Consider the following 26,830-nt stretch of genomic DNA (forward strand, 5'->3'; position numbering starts at 1 on the left):
GAAACATGGACGATAACCAGTTTGGACAAGAAGAGAATAGAAGCTTTCGAAATGTGGTGCTACAGAAGAATGCTGAAGATAAGGTGGGTAGATCACGTAACTAATGAGGAGGTATTGAATAGGATTGGGGAGAAGAGAAGTTTGTGGCACAACTTGACCAGAAGAAGGGATCGGTTGGTAGGACATGTTTTGAGGCATCAAGGGATCACCAATTTAGCATTGGAGGGCAGCGTGGAGGGTAAAAATCGTAGAGGGAGACCAAGAGATCAATACACTAAGCAGATTCAGAAGGATGTAGGTTGCAGTAGGTACTGGGAGATGAAGAAGCTTGCACAGGATAGTAGCATGGAGAGCTGCATCAAACCAGTCTCAGGACTGAAGACCACAACAACAACAACAGTCCAATGTTAAGGTCCAACTGTTGAGTGGCGTACATTGCAATTGATCAGTTGTTAGTAGCTGTTAGGCAAAAAGCAATTGGTGCCTGGCAATGATGCAGAGGCATACAAGGCAATATACTCAGGTCTGAGCCAGTGTCTACCAGGAATTTGATGCCGGACCCTCAATTGGTTAAAAACAGGCACTTGGAGGATGTTTGGCAGTAAGTTGCACCTACTGCCAACTGAACAAGATGGTGAACACTTCTTTGCCTGATCACCAAACCAACAATCTTACCAACATATCTATGTGTTGCTCAATTGAGCTGTATGTCTGTCTGTGAGGCATTGATTGCCTTGATCTGCAGTGGCAAATGGCTATCCCATAATGTTCATAGCAAGGAATCTGATACTGTGCCCATGTCAACTTTACTGCGCAGATGACTCAGTTAATGCAATGGCTTGATATTGCTGATCTCTTCCTGTGGTAGCACTTGCCAAATGTGATTATGTGATCTTCCTGGGAGGCAGCCGCATGTTGTATCAATTCTGTCTTGAGATTAGTGTATGAGGCTGTTTCAGGTGATGTGGTAATGATATCTTGTACCTCGACTGCAAATCTGTGGTCCAATGGACTTAAGACCAGGGCAAACTTCGTCACATTAGCCATTTTTCCCATGCAGCAGAAATATGCTTCTGCTTGTGCAAACCAAAGAACAGGATTGTGTGGCCAGAATGGTGGCAAAGGCTTAGTGCTAATCCTGAAAGAGTGCATTCTTTGACTATTGCATGGTTGACTGTTTCTGACACATTAATTTTCCTTCCGGGCACCTTGGGATCACCATTTGTCAGTGCTTACAGGGGAAATGCTGCCCGACAGTTGTCAGATGTGTTCTGTTTATAGGAGGAAAACCACAGGAATGGATAAACAGGTTTCATTAATTCCATCATGTTTGGCTACTCTCCGATTGTAACTCAAGAATAACTCAATTCAAGTATAGGCCCCTTTCAGGATCACAGTTTTCAATCAGAAAGGGTGCTGAAAAACTTCATAGGATGGTATCAGAGTGTAGTTGAAACAGAAAATAAATTTAAATCTAAGCATAAACATGTGCATGGAGAAACGAATTGCACATGCAACTCAGCTCTCCTGGTGCCTAGTGCAGAACTACTTGATAGCGATTCTCTTGCTGTGCAAACACGACACTGTACCATCACAGCAAAACACAGGACTTCATGCAAGCACATGGAAGCTGACACATAGGGTGCAACAGCTACGTTTAGATCAGGACAAGTAACTTTTTTAGAAGACTTTCATCAAATAACAAAGTCTGAAATATTACTATTCTTCTCTCATGGTCAGCAGAAGTCATTAAACATAAATGGGTAAAGCAAAGATATCTGATACACATGGCAAATATTTTCATTTAGCTCTCTATTTCAATTGTAACAATTACATCTGTATTCTTCCATTACTTTTCAATTTTCATGTCAATAACCAAACAATGGAAAATCCAGCATGGAGTGTACAATATTATGAAAAGAAAAGTTGAAACTCTAGGATAAATTGTAATAATTATTGAAATTCAACTAAAATGCATGTAAGAATGAACTGAACTGATAAATCCACATAAAGTTACATTACAGTGAAAAAAATCTCTTCACTTCCACTAATGAAATGCAAATTAAGAAAGAATATTTAAACTAGTAAGACTGCTGAATTAGAAGTACTTTTGCTTGATCAGCTAAAGAATATTTCAGTTTTAAGTGTGAGTGAACACTGGTTAAAGGAAAACCAAGCTAGTACCACTAGAATAACAGAATTTGAAATTATTAGTAACTTCTGTAGAGAGACTTGTATAGGTGGAGAAAATGCTTATATTGAAAGCAAGGAATTGAATGCAAAGAAATTAAGTTAAGTAATATAAATAACATTGAAAAAGTTTTGACCATTGTGTTTGCAAATGTAAAGAACCCAAAATAATCATTGTGTGCATATACCAATCCCCATCAGGCACCTTTATGGTATTTTTAGACAGTGTAAAAAAACTCTTTAGTGAATTAAGGGATTTTAAAGAAAACATTATTCTAGTTGGAGATTTCAATGTAACTTTCAAATAACCTATCAAAATGTATCTAAACTGAATAATTTGTTGTATTAACACAATTTACCATCCACTGGCCACGAATACAGTAAACCTGGAAAGATCTCTAAAACTACAATCGATCAAATCTTTTCTGACGTGCAAACATTTGTAATGATGGAAAAATGGAAATGTCGTGTGGCTAGGGCCTCCCGTCGGGTAGACCGTTCGCCTGGTGCAGGTCTTTCGATTTGACGCCACTTCGGCGACCTGCGCGTCGATGGGGATGAAATGAAGATGATTAGGACAACACAACACCCAGTCCCTGAGCGGAGAAAATTTCCGACCCAGCCAGGAATCGAACCTGGGCCCTTAGGATTGACAGTCTGTCACGCTGACCACTCAGCTACCGGGGCGGACGCATTTGTAATGATATAGAAGTGGTTGATACTGGATTCTCAGATAATGAAGCAACAAAATTTACTGTAATTAATCTGCTCAGCACAAATTCCAGGAAAAGTGAGATTTATAAATGAGGACAATGTTAGGACTTTTAATTTATTGTTAAAAAATTCAAACTGGGATTTGGATAAATGTGACCATGCAGATATGAAGTCTGAGTCATTTTTATCTTGTTAAAAACATAACTATGCAATTCCATCCCCTCTTAAGGAAATGAACGTAAAAACAGAAATAAATGATAACACAGCGGACAAGAAAATCTTCAGAACAAATTAGAAAATTAATTAAATCGGCTAGGCAAAATCTACCTCTGAAACAGTATGTAAACTGTTACAGAGAAGTGTACAAGGGAAAAAAAAAAAAAAAAAAACCAACAACAAGCTGTGCTTCATCTATCAACAGAAACAAGGGTAACAAAAAAATGAAGTCAGTTTGGAATGTGATAAATACAAAATCAGGCACAAGTAAAGCAAAAACCAAGGGTAAAACTATAAATATTCCTTTACAAATTGCCACTATATTCAATAGGCCCTTTACAAGTACAGTAGAAAATCATATAAAGACTAATCATATCATCTCTGTAAATCTCAAAACTATATTTCTGTAGTTAGTCCCATAGTGCTTAGAGCCATGTATGTTTTTGTATCCTGTAAGAGTACAATAGGCAGAGATTGCAATAAGCAAACTAAAGAACAAATTTTCATGTGGTGCAGATGGTATTTCAGATAAAGTAATTAAACACAGCAAATATATGCTCTGAAGTACGTACAGTACAGACGCTATTAGTGAAAGAATGTGTCATGAGTGGTTTCAACACTTCAAGAATGGCGATTTTAATGTCGTAGATGGTCATAGTGGTAGAAGAGAGAATGTTTTCGAAGATGCAGAATTGGAGACATTACTGAGTGAAGACTCACATCAAACTGAAGAAGAATTGGCATTATTAGTGGGAGTGACACAGGAAGCCATTTCAAAATGTCTCAAGGCTATGGGTATGATTCAGAAAGAAGGAACTTTGGCCCTGTGTGAGCTGAAACCAAGAGGTGTTGAATGGTGTTTATGTGTTCATGAACAGTTGCTTCAGAGGCAAAAACGGAAGGGATTTTTGCATCACATTGTGACCGGGGATGAGAAATGGGTTCATTATGATAAACCTAAATTCACAAAATAATGGGGATATCCCAGCCACACTTCACGTTGACAGCCAAACCGAATATTCACAGCTTCGGTGCTGTGTACTATGAGGTGTTAAAACCAAGTGAAACAATCACAGGTGGACTTGAGCAGGGCATTAAAAGACAAATGGCCACAATACAGCAAGAGGCACTATAAAGTGATTTTGCAGCACGACAAGGCTCAACCCCACGTTAAAAAAGAGCTCAAAATGTACTTTGAAACATTAAAATGGGAAGTCCTACCCCACCTGCCATATTCTCCAGACATTGCTGCCTCTGACTATCACCTGTTTAGATCAGTGGAGCATGGCCTGGCTGACCAACACTTTTGATCTCATGAAGAAGTCACAAATTGGTTTGATTCATGGATCACTTCAAAAGATGTACAATTTTTTTGATGCAGGGTTCATACACTGCCCAAAAGATGGGAGAAAACTTTAAATACTAAATTTTTAATAATTCAGTTATACAAGCACCTTGAATGGGATAAACATATAGAATGGCTCAATAAAAAAATTAAATAAAAGCTGTTAATATATATTAAGAACACTCAAAAATTTCTGCAATGAAGAAACAGTGATGAGTGCCTTTTTATGGATTCATGCATAGTATACTGTGATATGGTATCATATTTTGGGGTATTTCAAGTCCAGCAAAATGCTCATTTAATACAAAAAAAACGAGCAATAAGAATTATAAAATGGTTTGTACTTAAGAAGTCCTGTGGGGAAACATTCAAAGAACTGAAATTTATTACTCTTCCATTCTTGTATATCCATGAAAATATATGCCTTTCAAAATCCCATCACCAGTTCTTTGCTTTTAACAGGGATTACTATGACTATGAAACTAGATACAGAACTGTCTTCCATGGAGAAGCGCTTAAGAAAGCCCAGTATCAAAAAAGTATGACATATCGCCCCATTTTTTTAGTGTCCTTCCTTTAAGAGTTAAAAAAATATTACCTTTTTCAAAAAATGGGCTAAGAAAATGCTTGTAATTGAAAACTTTTGCAGTGCTGACAAGCACATGCATTTTATGAATTCGAAGACATCCACAACTCAAGTGAAATGTGGCCATGTGTCACTAGATATAATGTAAACTTAGAATTTGTTTGGTTCATGTATCTGGTAATCTGTTTGATTTTATCTGTGTTATTTGTTTCTGTTTATGTACTTAATTATCTGTATGATTTCTATAGGGAGACTATTATTTAAGCTTTTTTCTTTTTGTATCAACATATGACAAGTCCTATATCATTGTACATGATAACATGGATGTTCAAAAAATTAAAGTAAAATGAATAGCTTCAAAGATCATTACTTTTGCATCAACTCACAATTAAATTGTCACATGTTGTTACAATTACTACAGTAAATCTGAACCTGTGACAAACCTAGGCACAGTAAAGTAAATAGTACTTTCTCATAAAGACACATAACGTTAAAATCAGCAAGAAAATTTTTTGAAAAATTTAGTTATGTACTAAGTTTCACACTAAAAAATGACAAAATATTGTGTGATTAAAACAATAAAACTAAAGCAACAGTAATATACAGCTGATTACAAATAAAAATAAACTAACTGACCCCCAAAACATTTTGCTAGTGTTTTCAACAAGTATTTCTCAAATATAGCACAGCAGTTAATAAATACACACCATGACAAACAGCCAACCAGTCACTCGGATCAAAAAATTCATTCAAACACATGAGAATCCTAAAAGAATTACCTAATAAATATTCAGTGGGTGTTGATAAGATACCAGACACTATTACCAAAGCTAGTGCAACATTTATTGGGGAACCACTAACAGACATAGTAAATTCATCTTTTGAGAGTTGTATTTCCAAATAATCTAAAAACTGCAAAAGTAACACCTTTGCATAAGAAGGGTGCAGAAGTTATATTGCTAATAATAGACCACTTCCAGTTTTGTCAGGCCTCAGCAAAATTATGGAAAATATGTTCCTTAGACGATTAAGTTTTCTTAAATAAAGAGAGGCTGATAAGTGACTCCCAACATGGTTTCAGAGTTCAGTCATCAATTTTTGCCTTCTTAAATGAAGTATTAAAAGCAGTGGATGAAAACAGCATGTATCTGGGATATTTCTGGATGTAAGTAAAGCCTTTGATGTGATTGAGCATGGGATTCTCTTGTGTAAATTGAGTAATTATAGAATTATGGGCCAGTCTGAAAAGTGGATCCAGTTGTACCTCAGAAATCATCAGCAGATTGCAGAAATAAAAAGCAAAGATAGTGAAAGACAAAAAATTTCTAGTTTTTACAGTGATGGGCAGAAAAATCAAGTATGGAGTCCCACAAGGGTCAGTTCTAGGACCTGTCCTATTTCTGCTGTATGTAAATGACTTGGCTAGTAAAATACATATGGAGTGTATCATTCTGGAGCTATGTTACATAACTATATGCCTTCTTACCTAAAATGCATACCAACATAAATGCACTGTATTGTTTGCAGATGACACCAATATTCTAATTAAATCACAGAATGAGGAAAACCTGCAGGATGCTGCAGTATCAGTTATGCATACCTTAACACACTGGTTCAAGACAAATATGCTCATCATCAATTCTGAAAAAAAATGTGGCAGTTAGCTTTCATAGTACACAGAACCTCCATCCTGCAAACCCTGTTTTCACTATCGAAGGAAAAAATGTGTTGAAGGTCAGTCATACAAAATTTCTAGGTGTACATGTTCAGGGAGATCTGAAGTGGGAGATACAGCTAAACAATTTAAATAAGATACTGAATTCACTAGCATATGCTGCTAGGATCCTCACTCGAAATACAAGCTGCTCGTCAGTGCTGACAAAGTATCATTGCAGTATGCAGTCGCTAAATAAGTACGGAAAATTTTTTTGGGTTAATGCTACAAATACTACAAAAACATTTAAAATACAGGAAAAGATTATCATGGCGATAAAAAAAAGCTAAATCAAAGTATTCCTGTAGAACCCTTTTTAAAACTCTGAAAATAATACCACTGCCTTGCTTGTATATATACGAATTACTAATTTTCACAAAAGGGGACATTTTAAAAAAGAAAAATCTCTTCAAACACAACTATGATATACACACACATGAAACTAGACAGAAGATGAACCTACACAGGAACATAGTAAATACAAACTTATGCAAACAAGGAGTGTATCATTCTGGAGCTATTTTATATAACCATAAGCCTTCTTACCTAAAATGCATACCAACATTAAATGCATTTAAAATGAAGTTAAAACAGTTCTTGCTTGACCACTGCTTCTGTTCTTTGTCCAAGTTTATGGAACATCATATAAGTAAACCTCATTGACCAAATTTCACTAATTGTCAATTCGTAATATAGTTTACATTATTCTTATCATGTCATCTCACTTAATAACTGCTATTATCACATGTAGAAGCAATGTAGTACACCAGCCTAGATTATTATGTATTTTTATTATGTCAACAATGTAGACAAATGACTACTGTATTGTAAACTAACTAGGTTTACCACTATCCTATATCACAAGTAGAAACAATGTATGAAACTGATTCTTGGACCAATAAATAAATAAATATATGTAGCAGATGCATTAGTAAAGCAATTCACCAAATGTCAGTAAAATGCTGCATAATGAGTACAAGTGTTAATTAATTTAACTGGATGAGCCACATAATCATAGTAACAATAAGGAAGTCCTCTTATATTAACACATTGAAACTTTTCTGCTGCATATCTTTCACAAATTGAACATAATGCAACTGATTCTTTAATTTAAACAAATACGAGGTTAAGTCAGTTATTATCCACAAAGTAGTTATAAAATTTTATTGTAACCAAATAGAGAACGTACCAAAAGATCATTTTTTGACATAGTCTCCTTGAGTTTCAACTCACTTGGTCCCTTGTTGTACAAGCTTCCTGATACCCTCATAAAAGAAGGTTCTCGGTTGAACTGTGAACCAGGAATGCACCGCTTCTTTCACTGCTTCATCCGAGGCAAATCAACAGCCCTTTAATGCCTGTTTGAGTGAACCAAACAAGTGATAGTGAGAAGGGGCAAGATTGGGACTATATGGAGGATGATCCAGTACTTCAGATTTGAGTTTCTGGAGTGTTTCAGCAGTGTGGGCAGCAGTATACAGACGGGCACTGTCGTTCAACAACACAACACCTTTTGACAGCAATACTTAGCGACTGCTTCGAATTGCAGACTTTAGCCTAGCAGTAAGCATCTCACTGTAATGTACACTGTTTACTGTTGTGCCCCTTTAATAATGTTCCAGTACTGGGCCTTGTGCATCCCAAAAAACTGTAAGCATCAGTTTTCCTGTGGACAGTTGGGTCTTGAACTTTATTTGGATGTTTCCATTCCATACTCTGCCATTTACTGCCAACATCTGTTGTTAATTCCACACAATAAACTCCGTTCCAACAAGTCACAACGAACTTATCAGGAAAAATGAAACGCAACCTAACTAACTTCTCACTACTTACTATGTGCTCATACAGCACAACACACTGAAACATTTTATGAAATAAGAGCATTAAAATGCAAATTAATTAACTTTTGATTTCATGCTAATGAAGATCCCGTACTAAGCTTGCAAATTCTGAAACTATAATCTGATCAAATTACATAAATGCTCTGTAACACTTCCATTATTATCTACTGACAAAGAATGTATTTACTTAGCCAAAATATCTCTGAATATCTTACTAATCAAATAAATTGAAACTGAGTACCTAATGCTTCCAAACTGACTAAGACTAGATAATGCTTACACGAATAAAATGACTCAGTCACACAGAACATATTCCTAATGCCAGCTATGTCATGCTTTAACTAGAAGTGTAATGATTAAACATTATAATGTAGAGTCAACTTTAGGTGCTACATGTTAGTGCTGCATTCTTCAAACATACCCTGCATACCCAAAGAAACTGGTACACCTTCCTACTACAGTGTAAGGCCCCCCGTGAGCATGCAGAAGTGCTGCAACATGACATGGCATGGACTCAACTAATGTCTGAAGCAGTGCTGGAGGGAACTGATATCATGAATCCTGCAGGGCTGTCCAAAAATCCATAAGAGTACGAGGGGGTGGAGATCTCTTCTGAACAGCATGTTGCAAGGCATCCCAGATATGCTCAATAATGCTCATGTCTGGTGAGTTTGGTGGCCAGCAGAAGCGTTTAAACCCAGAAGAGTGTTCCTGGAGCCACTCTGTAGCAATTCTGGACATGTGAGATGTTGCATTGTACTTTTGGAATTTCCCAGGTCCGTCACAATGCACAGTGAACATGAATAGATGCAGATGATCAGACAGGATGTTTACATATGTGTCACCTGTCATAGTCATATCTAGATGTATCAGCAATCATATATCACTCCAACTGCACACACCGCACACTATTACAGAGCCTCCACTGGCTTGAACAGTCCCCTGCTGACTTGTAGGTCCACGGAGTCATAAGGTTATCTCCATACCCGTACACATCCATCCGCTCGATACAATTTCAAATGAGACTTGTCTGACCAGGCAACATGTTTCTAGCCATCAGGAGTCCAATGTCGGTGATGCTGGGCCCAGGCAAGGCATAAAGCTTTGTGTCATGCAGTCATCAAGGGTACACAAGTGGGCCTTTAGCTCTGAAAGCCCATATTGATGATGTTTCATTAAATGGTTCACATGCTGACACTTTTTGATGGCTAAGCATTTTAAAACCTGCAGAAATATGCAGAAATGTTGCACTTCTGTCATGCTGAACAATTCTTTTCCATCATCATTGGTCCCATTCTTTCAGGTGGCCACAGCAATGTCAGAGATTTGATGTTTTACCAGATTCCTGTTATTCACAGTAAACTCATGAAATGGTCATGTGGGAAAATCCCCACTTCATTGCTACCTCGGAGATGCTGTGTCCAATTGCTCTTGCACCAACTGTAACACCATGTTCAAACTCACTTAAATCGTGATAACCTGCTATTGTAGCAGCAGTAACCGAACTAACAACTGTGCCAGACACTTGTTGTCTTATATATGCATTGCTAACCACAGTGCTATATTCTACCCATTTACATATCTCTGTATTTGAATATGCATGCCTATACCAGTTTCTTTGGTTCTTTAGTGTAATATACACAAAGATAAAGTATTTGAGTTTCAAATCCTGTCCGTGATGTGCTACACAGTTCATTGAATCTCCACAATTTGTAATGACATTCCCTACCATCAACCATTAGCTTAGTGTACTAGAACACATTTCACTGACTATTGATTATTATGAACATGGTTTAATTATTAGTTCATGAAGACATCATAATGCAATCTAGCCTTTAACGTTAATCACTATGCAGCAAGGTGAACCATATAGCAAATCTACAAGTGTCTGATGGATGAGTCCATTTACAAAATTATCCTCCCCAGCAGCATAACACAAAGCTTTCTCAACATAATCTCTTTCATCATATCAAAAAATCAGTAATTTATTCCAGTAAAACGTTGATGAAGCTTCCTATATCAGCTACTATATATCATAATCATTAATTTCCCAACATTTTTAGCATTAATAATGTATAGTGCTATTAATAAGTGCAACTTATCACACCTTTCAGCAAGTATTATGAAAATAGAAAATAGTAAATCCATTTTGTGGAAAAAGACATAAAGAAAAGTAAAACTATTAATCATTCTGAACACAGTTTCAATCCTACTACTAAATAACTGAAAGTAGAAAATAAACAAAGTCCAACATAGTCCTCAGTGTTCATATTACATTATATCTCCTAACACAAAACAATCAAAAGCATCAAACAGTGATGACATAATCTCAGTACAATATAAATTCCAAACATAAACATTATCAGTGTCCAAAGTTACAGTCAATACTGAAAATGGGATTAAAAAATAATGTTGTTCCTTCATGAAGGCAAACTTCTGTGAATTGCTATTGGTCTTGCACTTCATTTATTCTACCTGGTGGTCTCCATGGCTTCTCTTTTTGTACATTCTTGTGGAACCTTTCCAACAATAATGAACAAGTTTGTGTCTCTAAACTTTATTATTACTTTTCCTTCAAATCTACTTTCGAACTACTTGACCTTTTAGTACAAGCAAATACAGTTCTGTATTTACAAAACACTGTTACTCTTTCACTTGAAACAAATGATAGCTCAAAACGAATCAATACAGTACCTTGTAAGTTTTGGACAGAACAAGAAGTAGGTGCGTCAAAGTTACACAGTTTATCTACAGATTCAAGTGTCTTGCCCAAGTCTACATTGCACTCTGTGTTACTACAGACTCATGTTTCATTGTTTTTAAACTATTTGCAGCTTATATTTGTATATGCCTTCCAATATATTTGTATATGCCAGTCAAGCTGTAAACACTCATAAAATTCTAGTAAATCCACATGTAGTATCATTTTTGAGTTTTATGTACTGAGTGTAACTCGCCACACCCTCCCCCCCGTGCAACAGGTTTAAAAAAATTTTTGTACAGTCTGCTGGAAAATTGACTGATTCAGACAGCCTAGTTACAACACTTTCAATGTCATCTCTTTCACTCAAAATGTCTGTTTCTAAATTATCACTGCATGGAATAATTAGATTGTCATTGGCTGCAACTGATGCATGACTATTCTCCACATTAGTCACAGTACTTTGTTTGTTTTCTGAAACTGAATCTGCATATTCACATGATTGTTTCGTGTCAGATTTGAGAGTTAGCTCATGAACTTCAGACTAAATTTGTGAAATTTGAGCATCATTTAAAGATGTAGATTTCTCCACTTCCAAAATTTTCAAATATAATGTCTTCCTAATCTTTGGTTAGATATTCATCTTTTAATACTGGAAAACATGTAGTCCCATCGTCATTGTCATCTATGTCACTGAAAATATAGAGTTATATACTGTCATCACACAAGCTACTTTGTCATTACTAGGCCCATTAACATTTTTGGCAGTACCCTAGTAATATCATTTAGTTCATTCTGAAAGTCAAGATATGCCTGATCAGTTTCTTGTTCTACCTCAGATTTGTCGGTAATCAGAAGTCAATGTGTTTCTCATTTAACTTATGCAAGATGAACACTGTTTACATTGCCACTTGTCAAATTACCTCCTGCCTGCAAAATTTGAATCATTGGTTCACTATTTAACTGAAATGTTTCATTATTCAGATAATTAATGACCCAGTCCATCACATTTTCCATCTATTTTGATACTCTGTCCCCTTACATCATTAACAACATGTGCTTTAAGCCAGTCTAGAAATTCTTGAAATAATCAACACCCTGACATTGAATAGCTTTCTGTTTCTTTTTACGTTAGCCCAAACTTGTCCCTTCCCATTGTTCTCTGTCCCAGACTATAGTCTGATTTTGACATTTTTTTGGTTTACTAATAGTCTGAAATATCTCAAAAATGTTCCATCACAAACAATGTTTCTGCATAGCATCCACAAAAGTAAAATAAAAGTTTTGTACTGTACTCTTCTGTTTTGGTGTTCCATGTCTATTGTGTTTGCTATTGCACTTTTCTCATTCCAGATTTTCATTCCAGTGTTTGATAAGAGCAGGCAGGAAGCTTCAGTTTATTTCAAAACCATCACTCAGTTTTACATTTGTTACACCCTTCTAGGTCCTCAGTGCTATGTGTGACTTAGATTTTTGTGAAATATGATATGTGATATGAATACACATGAAACCTACAAGAGGTTAATACAAACAACTTGAAAGAAATTAATATGACCATCCTGACTAGTTTCAGTGGATTCCAGCTCCTTCATCATGCTGTAATGCAACATAATCTTTCATTCCTCTATAATAAACATATTTTTGTTCTTAACAGTAAAAAATTATATAAATTTGCTGCAATTTTAAATTTGACAGAATGTTAACAGTCTGTATGGGTGGTGTATCATGTTTGTTGTACAGGAATTCTTCCCAAGCATGGGATTTGGATCAAAAGCCTATTCAGTGTGCTACATGGATTAAGTAACAGATATGCCTTTATGCTTTTCATTACATTTTTATTGTACAAAGTGACACAAGTGGTCTGTCACAAATCCTCTGATCAACAGAGCTCTCTAGTGGTCAACTCCCATCTTTACATAGGACTTTGAACAAATGCTCCATTGTTAACAGTACAATTTTTGATAACATAATTAAAAATCATCACAGTAAGTTGTTTCAACATATGTGCAAAATTGTTTCAAACACTCTTATTACTTTCAAATGTACAATTCAGCCAAAAAAATAATGTTATTACACATGTTTACATCAAATATGCAGAACAAACAATGAATTTTATAGTTTCTTTAATTATATGAAGGTAAAATGAAGCACAAATCTCCTACCACATATATAATATTGTGGCAGCCACACCACAGAAATGCATGAAGGGTGGAACTACAGCACAGCCAACATAAGCAAATGATGCCTGCATTCACGTGGCTAATGTGCGCAGCTTTCCCAGCCCACACAGGACAGAGCAGATGGGCAGTACAGGCTGGTGAATGCAACGCGACACAAATCTCCTACATTTCTTCACATGAATCGAGTTAACATGGCTCCCCACAAACATGTATGCAAAATCTTGCACACTCACTCATTTCATGGCACACATCCATTCCTTTCGCAGTGCTTTTTCTCCCATCTGCAAGAGTCATGACGCGTGATGGTTCACGCCAAAAATTGAACTTTTGGAGACATGGTCATTGTCTCGTGTGGTCCATGGGGTTGCACCATGGCTCATCATCAGAGTATATATTCTCCAGGATCGTTGATCAAGCAGTACCACCAGTGCAACAGTCCTGTACGGACAGACATTAATGATAAGCACTGCTCTTACCATCTTGCAATGTGTGGAAAAATAAATGTGTGTCACCAACAAAAATGATCCTCCTCATTTCCTGTCAACAAGCCTCTTACTTGAGCACAGTGTATGGGCGCAGCAGTAAAGCCAGTTCACTGCATGTTTATGACTGAAAGCAGTGATAACCACGTCTCTGCATCACTGGTGACCCCGACGTGATCTGAGGCTAACACTTGGTAATGAACATTCATTGGTATGAGTGACATGGAACTGTGAGTTGACTGGCACCTGAACAGTATTCCATAGTGAAAAATTACTGAGGTTTTTGGATAAACATGTTTTTTGTGTTTCTTTTTGTGTTTGTATGCTTCACTCGTGAACTGCCTAGTGTTATTTTTTGTGCTTTTTTGTCATGTGTTGTGTTATCTTCATTGTGTGCTTTCCCATTGTGTGAGGACTTAATTAAGATAGCAACTTTATATAAGCTGCAAAAGATTATCAAATACCTGTTCACCTGCAGCCAGAGGCTGGAGAGTGAGTTACAAGCATGCCCTACACACATGGACTCTGCACAACTGCAGACATCTCAGCAAAATTTTGGCGTACTAAGTCCCGCCACACCAACACCTCCTACAATTGCTGGAGTGGTCACAAGCACTGGACAGGTGTTGGTCAGGCTACCTCCCTTTTGGCCCCGTGACCCCGTACTGTGGTTCAGCCAAGTGGAGGCAGACTACATGAGCAACCACATAACCTGCCAACTTGCAAAATGTGGGCGTATAGTGAGCCAGCTTGACCAAATATATGCAGCCGAAGTGCGGGATATAATCACCACCTCATTGATGCAGTCATCATATAAATGCCTCAAGGAAGAGCTGACTCAGTAGATCTCATCATCCGAGGAACAAGGGGAGCACCAACTACTGTGACAAGAGGAATGCAACGACCTGTGGCCCTCACAGTTCCTGCACCATTTGCAGAGTACCACACAGTCTGACTTGGTGCCGGGCTCGTTGTTACGCATTATCTGAGTGTGCAGCCTACCAGCTCAGGTGCAGGCAGTGATAACAGAACAGACAGAGATGCTGTTGGGTGCTGCTGCAAACTTGGCCGACTGGGTGCACAATTCACTGGTGCCTAACGCCACAGCCGCAGCAGCTTATGACACTTTTCTCCCACCTCCATGGCAGCGTGACCCATTGCCGCCACCACTCAGACACTGACCTGCCCCAGCTAGTGCATAACTTGGCTGCAAAGGTGGCAGCTCTTGTCACTCAAGTTGACTAGTTGGTGCATTCAAGGGTGGAGGGCAGCAAGCACCACAGTGGCAGCTGATGCATCCACTGATGAACTGCCTCATGCAACTGGCAGTCCAGCACCAGCCATTCCAACAGTACTCCATGGATAGCAAAGCAGCCGGCTAGCAACTTCTGCTGGTACCATGCATGCTTCGTCAATGAAGCATCAAAGTGTCATCCTCCCTGCATGCTTTCATATGCCAACTGTGACTGGGCCGACACACACCTGGCTGCAATTCAGGATCAAGATGTCTCTTCACAGCATAATAAGTGGGCAGCGTGAAGTACCTTGTTAATACAGGTTCAGACCTTGCAATATTCCCCTGTTCTATATCAGGAGACCACAGGCAGGCTGAGGCACTCTCCGTCACAGGCAGTGAACAATTTGGCCATTAAAACTTGTGGCATACACAACAGCAATTTAGACCTAGGACTACACCACACATACTCACGGATGTTTTCTGTGGCCAATGTCAATGAGCTGATCCTGGGTGCAGACTTTCTTGGCCACTACAGGCTGCTAGCCAACATAAAAAAATAGGCAGCTCATTAACACAACAATTTAAAGATAGTCGGACAGTACTGACAGGCCACATTCTACAGTATAAAACCTGTGAAGTGCCCTAGACCTTATGCTGACATCCTCAAAACATTCCCTGACCTCACTTGACCAGCTCGTGCACCAAAGGACATTAAACATTCGATGCTGCACGACATACCAATCGCATCCTGCCCTCCCATATCAAGACACCCACGCCAACTCGTGCCCAACAGACTTGCAGTAGCAAAGGTAGATTTTGAGGTCATGCTGTGGGAAGGCGTCGTTTGACTGTAAAGCAGCCCATGGTCATTAGTGCTACATTTTGTCCCAACAAAAGACAATTCTTGGTGCCCATGTGTGGAGTATCATGCCCTTAATTCACAAACAATGCCAGACAGATCTGACCCCACACCTTCAAGACTTCAGCCATGCACTGGCAGGCTGTGCATTATTTAGTAAGATCAATTGCACAAAGGCATATTCCCAAATTCCGGTGGCACCCGAAGTAATTGAGAAAACAGTTATTGTAACACCCTTTGGGTTTTTTGAAAGCCTGTCTGTAACGTTTGGTCTTTGGAATGCTACCCAGATCTGGCAGCAGTCCCTGGATGGCATATTGTTAAGATTGCCATTTTGTTTTGCATTCCTCAACGACGTCCTACTGCAGTCCAAGTTGCCCAAGCTCCACTGTCACCACCTAACCACCGTCTTTCAGCACCTGAGTGAAGTGTGCATTCAGTGTGATGAAAAACGAGTTCCATGGGCACTTAATTACCCCTTCCAGATTGACACCACAGCCGGAGAAAGTGTAAGTCATTCTAAACGGGCTGCACCCTCAGATGCACAAGAAATTGCACCATTACCACAGCATGTTGAACTTGTTCTGTCCAATGCTGCAGCCATGCAAAAGCCCATGACTAAGGCACTCCACAGTCCCAACTCAAAAGGGAAGACCCCTGTTAACTGGACGGACACAGTGGAGCAGAACTCCACAGGCTCAGGACAGAATCTCACAGAAGGAACACAGCTGGTGCACCCGGACACTGTGCGGTCTTAGTGGTGGATGCCAGCCAGAGCAACGTCAGCACGGCATTACAACAGCACCTTGATGGGACCTGGCACATGCTCGGATTTTTCTCTAAGAAGCTATCTGAATCGCAATGTGCTTGGAGCGCTTATGGCTGAGAGTTGCTTCCGGTATATGGGGCAGTAAAATACTTCCACCCATCAGTAGTAGCCTGACAATTCGGCATTTTCACTGCTCACAAACTGATTACTCAAGCGTTTCACAACAGTCACCTTGCTCACTGTGTCATCTCCAGCAATTAGAGTACAGGTTGCAATTTACTACTGACATCCATCATATTTTGGGGATAGACAACATAGTTGCTGATTGTTTGACCTGAGCATATGCCATTATATCATCCTTGTGAAAACTTTGAGGACGTTGGCAAAGTACAGGAGAATGATGAAGAACTGCACAGTTTGTGTCACGCCACCTCCAGCAGCTTGCAACAGGGGCTGGTGCCTGTCTGCAGCTCTACATGGAAAATTTGGTGTGACATCTCAACCGGTGCACACTGACTGTTCCTTCCAGAGAAATTCCGGTGCAGTGCCCTCAACTGTGTGCACATGCTGTAATACCCTGGCACCAACAGCATTTTGATCCTCATTGCTGTGCGTTTTGTCTGGCGCATGCTTTGGAAGGACTGCTGTGAATGGGAATGCTCTCGTATTCCATGTCAGCTTGCCAAAGTTTGGAGGCACACCCACGCATCCTATTACACAGGACAACACACTACCATCTGGCATCAAATGGCACAGATGAACGGCTCCACAGGACTCTGGAAGCTGCCCTAACTTTCCATGACACCTCATGGACTGAGGCACTCCCACTGGTGCTGCTCGGCCTGCAAATAATGCCAAAGGAGGAGATCGATGTGGCACCTGCCGATCTCGTTTATGGACAGCCTCTGACAAGCCTGGGTGATTTTGTAGAAGTATCACCCCTACATGGAGCCATGGCACCCACTCTGGTAAAATGCCTGTGCACTCAAATGGCTGGCCTCCGAGAGCACAAGCCGATGCAGCACGGCACAGGGAAGGTATTTGTGCACACCGACCTGCAGCGCTGCATGCGGGTTATGTTGCGTACCAACGCAGTACAGTCACCCCTCTAGCTGCCCTCCTCTGGACCACACCATGTGATCAACCAACAGAAAAAATGCAGGACATTGAGTGCCACATGAAGCAGTCTACAGTCTCAACCAACCACGTCAAGCCAGCTTACAACTTGCCTGCTCCAGCAGCCACACACTTTTTAGACCCGGAGGAAGATCTGACAGCAGACGACACTATTTCCACCAGCAGTCAGACAGATCCTGCTCCTGTAGCCACTGGTGATGCACAGCAGCAGCCTGCTGTCATTGCGGCACAACATACACCTCCCACCACACCACCCAGGTAGCCAGTGCTGCCGCCTGGACCACACCCAACATAGGTGGACTGGTCACCCCCACCACAGCCACCAGCGGACTATATCACATGCACCAGCCACCGCCTCTGATTCAAATGTTTGTGCTGTAGAGACCCCGTCTCCAGCTGAACACACCTTCAGCCGGTAGCTCCAGTTGAGCTCCAGACTATGCCTCCCCTGTCTGTCACAGCTCCTGAACCTTTGTTTGCACCCCTGTGCTTCCGCTGCATTGGATGTTGAGGCCAGAGTGGTATTTGTGCCAGCTACTGTATTTGCGTTGTCATTGAGCTCCGCACATCACCCACACTGCCACCGGACTTGTCCTTAGCAGCTCTAGGACCTTCATTCAAGTCGTGAAGACACCATACTCATGTATACTCTCTGGGCCTCCATTGTCTTGAACGTTGAGGCTGGATCAAGAAATGCACTGTGCTCCTGCAACTGAGTCAGTTGATGAACTTGCGGAACATGCAAGTGTGAACACTTGGACTTGTCATTCTTGGTGTCACTCTGAACAATTTAAAAAGTGAAATTTGTTCTACTGAAGTGCATTAACTGTAGCATTAGTGAACACTCTGGATCATTATTAAGATATCAGTGCACTGGCCTTTGAGACATCTTCCCAGCTGACTTGCAGCCACGTGCGTACACTGCACTTTGCTACGGAAGGTTCCTAGCCAGTGCATGCTGCCAGCATCACTAGCTGACCGTGCGAGGACACACCCAACAACACCAGTCTGGCGTGCTGACGTTATGGCCATCACCCTTTAACTGCTGAGCGACCGACCGCAGTCACCATGCAGTGTGCGAAATTAAACAAATGAGTGCCACAGATTGATCGCCATATTTTTTTGTGGCTATGGAGCTCTGACCTCTGGGAGGAGAGCAGAGCTGCAGCACAGCTGACACAACCAAATGGTGCCAGGCATTCGCACAGCCCAAGCATGCAGCTTTCCTGTTACACCAAATTTTGGCAATGGTGCATCATTCACATGCCTAGGTGGGACAAAGCAGGCAGGCAGTGTTAGCTGGTCAAAGCGATGCAACACACATCTCTGACCTTTCTCACCATCTCTGATCTTTCTCACCATAAACCACGAGGGACAAGTTAATGTGATTCCCCACAAACATGTATGTGAAATCTTGCACATTTGCACATTTCACAAAATGCATCCATTCATTTTGCAGAACTTTTTCTCCCACCCATGAAAGCCATGATGATCCACAGGTCACACCAAAATCTGAACTTTCGGAGATGCAGTCTTTGTCTTGCATGGTCTACATGGTCGTGCCATGGCTCATCACCAGGGTGTATACCCTCCAGGATCGGTGATTGAACCACATTGCCAGTGCAATGAATCTGTATGTATGGACATTAATGATAAACGTTGTATATACTATCTTGTAGGGTACGGAAAAATAAATGTGTGTCACCGACAAAAACGACTCTCAACATTTCCTGTCACCAAGCCTCTCCCTAGAGCATAGTGCTTGGATGCAGCAATAGAACCGGTTCACTGCATGTTTATGACTGTAAGCAGTGACAACCATGTCCACACTTCAATATATATTTGAATAGAGCTTTTTAATAGTGTTAACAATAATGCTGTCTTTACACAAAAGGCATCTTTTGAAGATTTGTTGTTGTGTTTTGGGTTCATAATAGCACAAATTGTTCAAAAATGGCTCTGAGCACAATTGGACTTAATATCTGAGGTCATCAGTCCCCTAGAACTTAGAACTACTTAAACCTAACTAACCTAAGGAAATCACACACATCCATGCCCGAGGCAGGATTCGAACCTGCAACCATAGCAGTCACGCTGATCCCGACTGCAGCGCGTAGAACCTCTCGGCCACCGCGGCTGGCAATAACACAAATTGTCATAATTATTTTGAAAATTAGTGACTTCTGTCTTTGTAGTATCTCAAAAGTGTTAACATCTTTGTTGGTTGTGGAGTGAACTGATAATTCCAAAAATTTCGTGTAGTTTTTTTCTACTTTTAATTGTGTTAATCAGCACTACTTTCAGATTCACCTCCTGAAAGTAATCATTTGCCAGACATTCTGTCTCCTTGTAGTTGTAAAATTTTCTCAGTTGACTTCTCCTTTTGATACAACTTAATTCTTTGTGTATACATGTGTTAAAACTAAATCCACAGATTTTCATCTGATGGTGTGGTGTTATTTCAGAACCAGTATATCTGTGATATACAGGTGTGGGACAGACCATGGCTGCCTCAACGTGAAGTTACACAAGCAAATTGCACTGCAATAGATTCAAGGCGGAAAAAGAGAGGTGAGTGAAGTGTTCTGAAGAACGAAATGTGAAACTTTTTTAGGCATTTATGTTATCTAGTAGCAGTGAGTATAAGAGGATTGTTCTTTGCGTCACAATGTTCTCCACATTTACTGAAGTGTAATCTGGTCTTGAATATGAGGTGACCCCTCTCCTCACCCCCCCCCCCCCCCCCTCTTTCTCCTCCCCTCCCATCCCCTTCTTAAGAGGCCCGTGGAGAAAATTTATTTTTTACTTATTCTGACTAATCAAAATTACAAACTGTTTTACTGACGTAAAGTATCTGCCAAAAAGTTAACATATACCTATTCTAAACTTGTGCCATGTATTGCCTATATTTTGAAAATACTACGAGAAATAAAATAAACAAAAAAGATTGGTTTACATTAATTTTCAGGCTGTTTTGTTTTCTACTCTTTTTTGCTTACTAACCCTGTAGTCCATGGTACCATCATCATCATCACCATCGTCATGAGCCTAATAGCACAGCTGTGAAATTTATATTTTCGTTCTCACAAATATTTGGCTGCTTCTTCCAAATATGTTGCTATTTCTGTGGTTGTCGTTACAGTGGGACCTGAGAGTACAGCTGTTTCTTTTATGAATACATATCAGATTTCACTTCTATACTGACATGAGAATATTACAATGTCTCTTCCATCCAAACATATCAACAGCCTGCTGCTCTCTCATTGGCTGTGTAGATCCAGCTGACACACTCTCTTTCATTCCCATCATATGTCACGGTGAGCAACAACAACATTGTAGCAAGAAGCGCGTAAGTACACCAGTGGCCCCTATCTAGACTTTCACCATACTCTGCAGAAATGGATACTGTTGTTGAGCATTTGTCCAATTTTAAAGTCAGTTTAATTCAGACTACAAGTAGATTCTGCCAAACTGCAGTTTAAATGTGGTAGATGTTCATAAAAAGCCAAAGCAGGTTGTATAGATTCTCATGGTTGGCAACATGAGGAAATTTGCTGCTCCCTCATCAGTCACCTCACGACAATCATCAAAGCTCACAGCTGAGCTGGTGTCACTGTTCCCCTTCCAATCCTTCTGTAGTGCTCTGCTTGAGCAACTGTGAAAAAAGACTGCAATATCTTCTAGAGAGCAGGTCATGTGTAACAACACCAAATAATATATGAAAGAAAGATTGCAATTACAATTCTGTCCCATTCCAAAACTTCTGCTCATCCCACAATCTATAGTGACATCTGTTGTTACTATCCCCATTACGGGTTGTGCCACTGTAATTTATTCTAGCGATAACAATTACAGGCAGTTTAATATGACTGAATTCCTTTGTTAGATATTTCATTTTCAATTAATTTTTCTTCTTGTTCCAACTGAATGTCACAATCATCTTCTAAGGGTGATTAAAAGCTGGTAACACTTTTACCCTGTATTCTAATACGCAAACAGTGACCAAATATCTAATTTGTAACCTACTTAGTAAATCATTACAGTCTCCCATAACCAAATCAAATACTGGTCTGGTTTCTGAATCAATTAATGTTTTTTGAAGGACAACATTTCTGTTTTTGAATGTAACATTTACTTAAAAATCAGCATTAATGTTTGTATACCTTGTCCAAACATGTTTGACAATGTTTATTGCAAACCTGTTCAAATACAATACAAGTTTGTATGATGACAGAGTTTAATGCTATTTCCTTCTGTGTTTCACAAAATCATCAAATTTTAATCCAAGCAATAGGCTGTTGCAGTGGCCAGTCATAGGTTCTTGCATATCTCTTGCACTAGTGTCATGTGAGTCAGCGTCACATAATCACTCAAGCAATGTCGATACTGTATCAAGTGCTTCAACATATTGGGAAAACTTAAGCCTTTTGCAACGCAAATATAATTTGCCGAGCCTTGCCCTCCCATTATCAAACGTTATCAGAGCACCTTTGTAAATGCTTTTGTCATTTGATCATGCCTATTTTAGTTAATGGTGTGCAGTACCATACATTTGTTGGTAACACGGGCAATGAAAAGATAGTAAAGTTTTGAAGTGCCATTAAATTTGATATTTTAGCTATTGTATAAGTAACAGGTGCAGCTGACCTTAAAAAATAGGTGCAGCTGTGGAAATGTTTACAGTAATCAGGTGTGAAGTAATGGTAACAGATGTCATTCCAAGGACAACAAAGCCAAGTACTGTGGCATAGCTTGGTAACCCTGCACTGAGCGAGACGAACAAGTTTCGTGCTCCGGTAAAAAAGCTATTTAGATTATAATAACAGTTAGTTTGGTACAGATTGCTCAGTAAATGTGAGTACATGTAGGAATATATTTTTTTAATCTTATTATTAAATATTTCATTTTCTTCACTTATTATCACAAAAACCACGAACAGACAGTAAAGTCAGGTTATTGTAAAACTTTTATTTTTTCTTCCCCACAGTAGATGTAGAGAATCTCATACATGCACTAACAGTTTGTCTATATACAGTTGTGTATAGGCTAAATGTTTGTAAATGAATTTTCTTGTTTGACTTATTCTTATTAAAGTATTATTTTCACTGTAAGTGGAAGATGCCTGACTTGCTGTAGAATTTTTAGTTTTGGGATTTGGTGTGATGGGTGCTGTAGTTTTTTTTCCCCCACTGGGATGACTGTAGTGCCATGGGACAACAATCAATTGACAACCAATGTACAGTATGTTGTCTACATAATTCAGACACACTATCCAGTGAAATACATAAGACAACTGTCCATGTGAAATATGTTTACCTACTCACAAAGAGCTCTTCTTATGGGGCTGCCGCAACTGTAGAAGTCCATTTTAAAAAGTGAAGAAACCACTGGACAGTTGCATCATCCACAATCCTTTATTACATACACAGTGTTTTCAGAACACTTAAAAGTTCCATTATCTTGTGTAAAAAATAGAATCACTTAATCATCTGAGGTCATCCTCATCCCAAAATCATCATAAACCAAAGGTTCCGTGTGAAAAGAGTAAAAGGTAACTTTAAGAGTTCCACAACTGGTCATTTACCCAAAAAAAGAGAGTGAATTAAGCCACTGACCTGCAGTTTCTCATTTTTCAAATTTACCTACCCAATAGTCTAATAGATATATGTACAAAATGTCATTGTAAAACATTTTTCTTACAAATAAATTAAAATATAAACCCATATGTACCAAGAAGTATCTTGCTTCTTTCTGCCATTTTCTCTTTGGATGTATTTAATTTCACGTGGATGCAAGACAGCACTTTCAGCATTGCAAAGAGAATCAGCAAGATCTGACAATATTATGAGAGATGTTCCATAGACAATGCACACTAATTTCTTGTTTACTTACAGGTTTATTTTTTATTTTCTGTTTATTTGTTTTTTAATTATCTCTTCACAGTCCTTCAAAATGATCTCCCTGTTTCTCTATGACTGAATCTCAAAATCTCAGAAGCTTTATTATTTCATCCACAATGCCACTTCTGTTCACCTGTTGAATAGCTCAGGTAATGGTGATAGAAAGTGCTTCCAGTGAAAGATAATTAAGTCGGTGCATACGTTTTTTCAACTGTGGGAACATTAAAGTCTGGTGGACTTGTATTCAGGTTTTGGGGAAGATGTGATGACACTTCCAATCCATATTCAAGCAGTTTTTAGTCTGCAACATTGCCGATATGTGGGTAAGCATTGTCATGGAGAATGAGGGCTCAGCCTTGAGCAACTGAGGTTGGGTTTTGTGCATTTTCTGTGCACATTTTGTATGAAGTTACAATAACACGCTGCTGTCAGACTTGTTCCACAGGGGACTCTATTTGTTATGATGATTCCTTGGTGATAGTAACCAAAAATCATCATTTGCTTGAGCGTGTTGAAATTTTTTTGGACATGGAGAATTAAGCCCTCCACTCATTGGACTGTGATTTCAATGCTGGTTGAAGTCTCTAACTCATGTTTCATCTATAGTGACAATTCAACACAAGGATCCTTGACCCTCATGGTCAAATCGTTGTTTGAGCAAGATTGCAATATCCAGGCATTTCTGCTTCTCTTCAGCAGTCAACCAGCATGGAACTTATCCTGCAGAAATTCTTCTCTACTTGAAGTAATTTGTCAGAATATAGAATACTGATGTTGGGGGGATTCCCACGGCTTCAGAAAGTTCCTCACAAACCATACAACATTAACAAACACATTTTATTTCTTTCAAATTTCACTTATTAACTATAGTGATCAGATTTTTCTCTATGAAACATTATTAGTGGAGGTATTCAGGCCAGCACCCATAGCTACACTGGCAAAGTTGATTGCTGTATTGTGACACAAAAAAAGTTCACCTTTACATGAAATTGTGATGGTTCACAATTAATTAGCCCACTGAAGGTTATTTACTCTTCAGTAGTTAATTTAAGTGAGTCCATTACATGATTTATTAATTTTAATAATAAATCACTCATATGAGAATTACCTTCCACAGTACTTGTTCACAACACAGTTCAATTACACTATTAATTAATTTAGGTTACAGAATCTTCTTGAAACCAATTAAACATTAGCGTTCAATTAAACACTGGCATTTGCTGGTGCATTTAATTTTTGCATATAGAGTGTACATAATTGTGACGTGAGTCAACAACGATAGCACATCTGACATAGATGTTACTTGTTAGCTCTCAAATCATGAACTGTCAGTTTTTGGTGATGTCCAACAGCTTATGCATGGGTGTAAGAACAGACTGTTACTTTGTAAAGTACATAATGCTTTAAAATTTGACTAGGTTGGAATTTACTATTTTTGATGAACTATTAGAACTAAGGTGATTTATGCTTTTATAAAATGTTACTAGTCAGAAATCTATAAACTTACAGCAAACTACTGTCTTTATACAATTTGAGTCCCATTCTTTATATGTATAAGTGTGATTGCAAATTATAGCAAATTACATGAAATTATTAATTAATGAGGTAATCAGTGCTGTATATCATTTTGTATAGATAAGTTAAGGTAACAAAAGTATGTGGTCAAAGTGCAGAATTTAACAGTGCTTCTCATGAAAATATGCAATGAAAAAGGGGCTGCTCATGAACTTCAAAGTTCAGTTACTGTTGAAGATAATTAGCTTTAGGTAATTTAAAATCCACTACTGAAAAGTGGGAATGCTTAACTTATGATTGGTGTAGATCACTTTTCCAAACTATGTTGATTAGCTCATGAAGTTTTACATGTAGCAAAGTATATTGCAGTCAGTTATAAGTTTTAATTATGAGAGTTGTAATGACAACTAATTATACCAATTGAATCAGACCAGCAAAAATAATAATCTGAATAATAAAATCCATTGAAATCCAGTCTAAAGAAGAACTTCAGATTTTCATGCAGGTGTTACTCGCCAATAGTTAAATATATTGAAAATAAGATAATAATTAGAAATAATTGTTTATTTATGGGAGAAGGGAAACATAATAAACAGGAAAAATCCACTTGTTGTGTCACCTCCCAGCCCCAACCCCTTCTTCTCTCAAACACTTTCATCCATGTCAGTTTTCTCTACTAATTGTGATACACATTGTATACAAATCTTGCACTTGGTTGTCTCTGGCACCCCTCTTGGCTTGTCGCCCTAAATGGTTCCTACAAATTGTGATATGTGCTGTATGGAAATCTTATAGCTGTGGTGCCTCTGACACCCCACTCAGCTTGGTGCCCCAAATGGCATCTTGTCTCGCTTATGCCTTAAACTGGCTCTGAATCTGCCTTGTCTTTGTTGCAGCTGTCATAATTCTTGCTCTCTACTCTTCTCCCTAAATTCCCTTCATACACGTCTGGGTTTGCCACAATCCTGACAAACTACTTTTGATGAAGTGTTCCCCAGGTGTCCTTCTCTAATGCCTTCCTCCTCCTCCTCCTCCTCCTCCTCTTCCTCCCTGTACTTCCTCCACCTCCTGTCTCCCATCTAAATCTCTACTCTCCCAATCTCTTGCTCTTACAGATTGGCTATCCCTGTGCATATCCACAAATTCCACAGCCTGGCTCTCCAGAACTACCTAGTCTAATTGAGCCAACATCTTGCAGACCTGACAAAATACTACTCTCTGACTATTCTCATGGCTTAGCCACTGTAAAATATGGCTTACTACTTGCTCCTTGGTGTACGGAGGTTTCAATGCCATCACTTTCCTTCTGACTTGCTGTACACAGTTTATTAATATTCACAGCCAGACTGATGATACCTCAACTGATCTTAAAGCATTTAAATCACCCAGTTCCATGGTCTGAGCTCTATTCTGAAACCTATCATAAAATACAAAAATTCAGCTA

The 26,830-nt window shown here is 39.0% G+C and overlaps 1 protein-coding gene across 1 annotated transcript in view; it reads left to right on the forward strand.

Annotated features, from left to right (window-relative positions):
- The window catches only part of LOC124796463, a 279,228-nt gene that overhangs the window by 239,040 nt on the left and 13,358 nt on the right, over positions 1-26,830 (forward strand). Inside the window, exon 7 of the mRNA XM_047260686.1 lies at positions 20,437-20,542. Within this exon, the coding sequence (XP_047116642.1) occupies positions 20,437-20,542 (106 nt within the window). The remainder of the gene's footprint in view (positions 1-20,436; positions 20,543-26,830) is intronic.

Source organism: Schistocerca piceifrons, chromosome 4 (assembly GCF_021461385.2).
Source record: "Schistocerca piceifrons isolate TAMUIC-IGC-003096 chromosome 4, iqSchPice1.1, whole genome shotgun sequence".
Lineage (NCBI taxonomy): Eukaryota > Metazoa > Arthropoda > Insecta > Orthoptera > Acrididae > Schistocerca > Schistocerca piceifrons.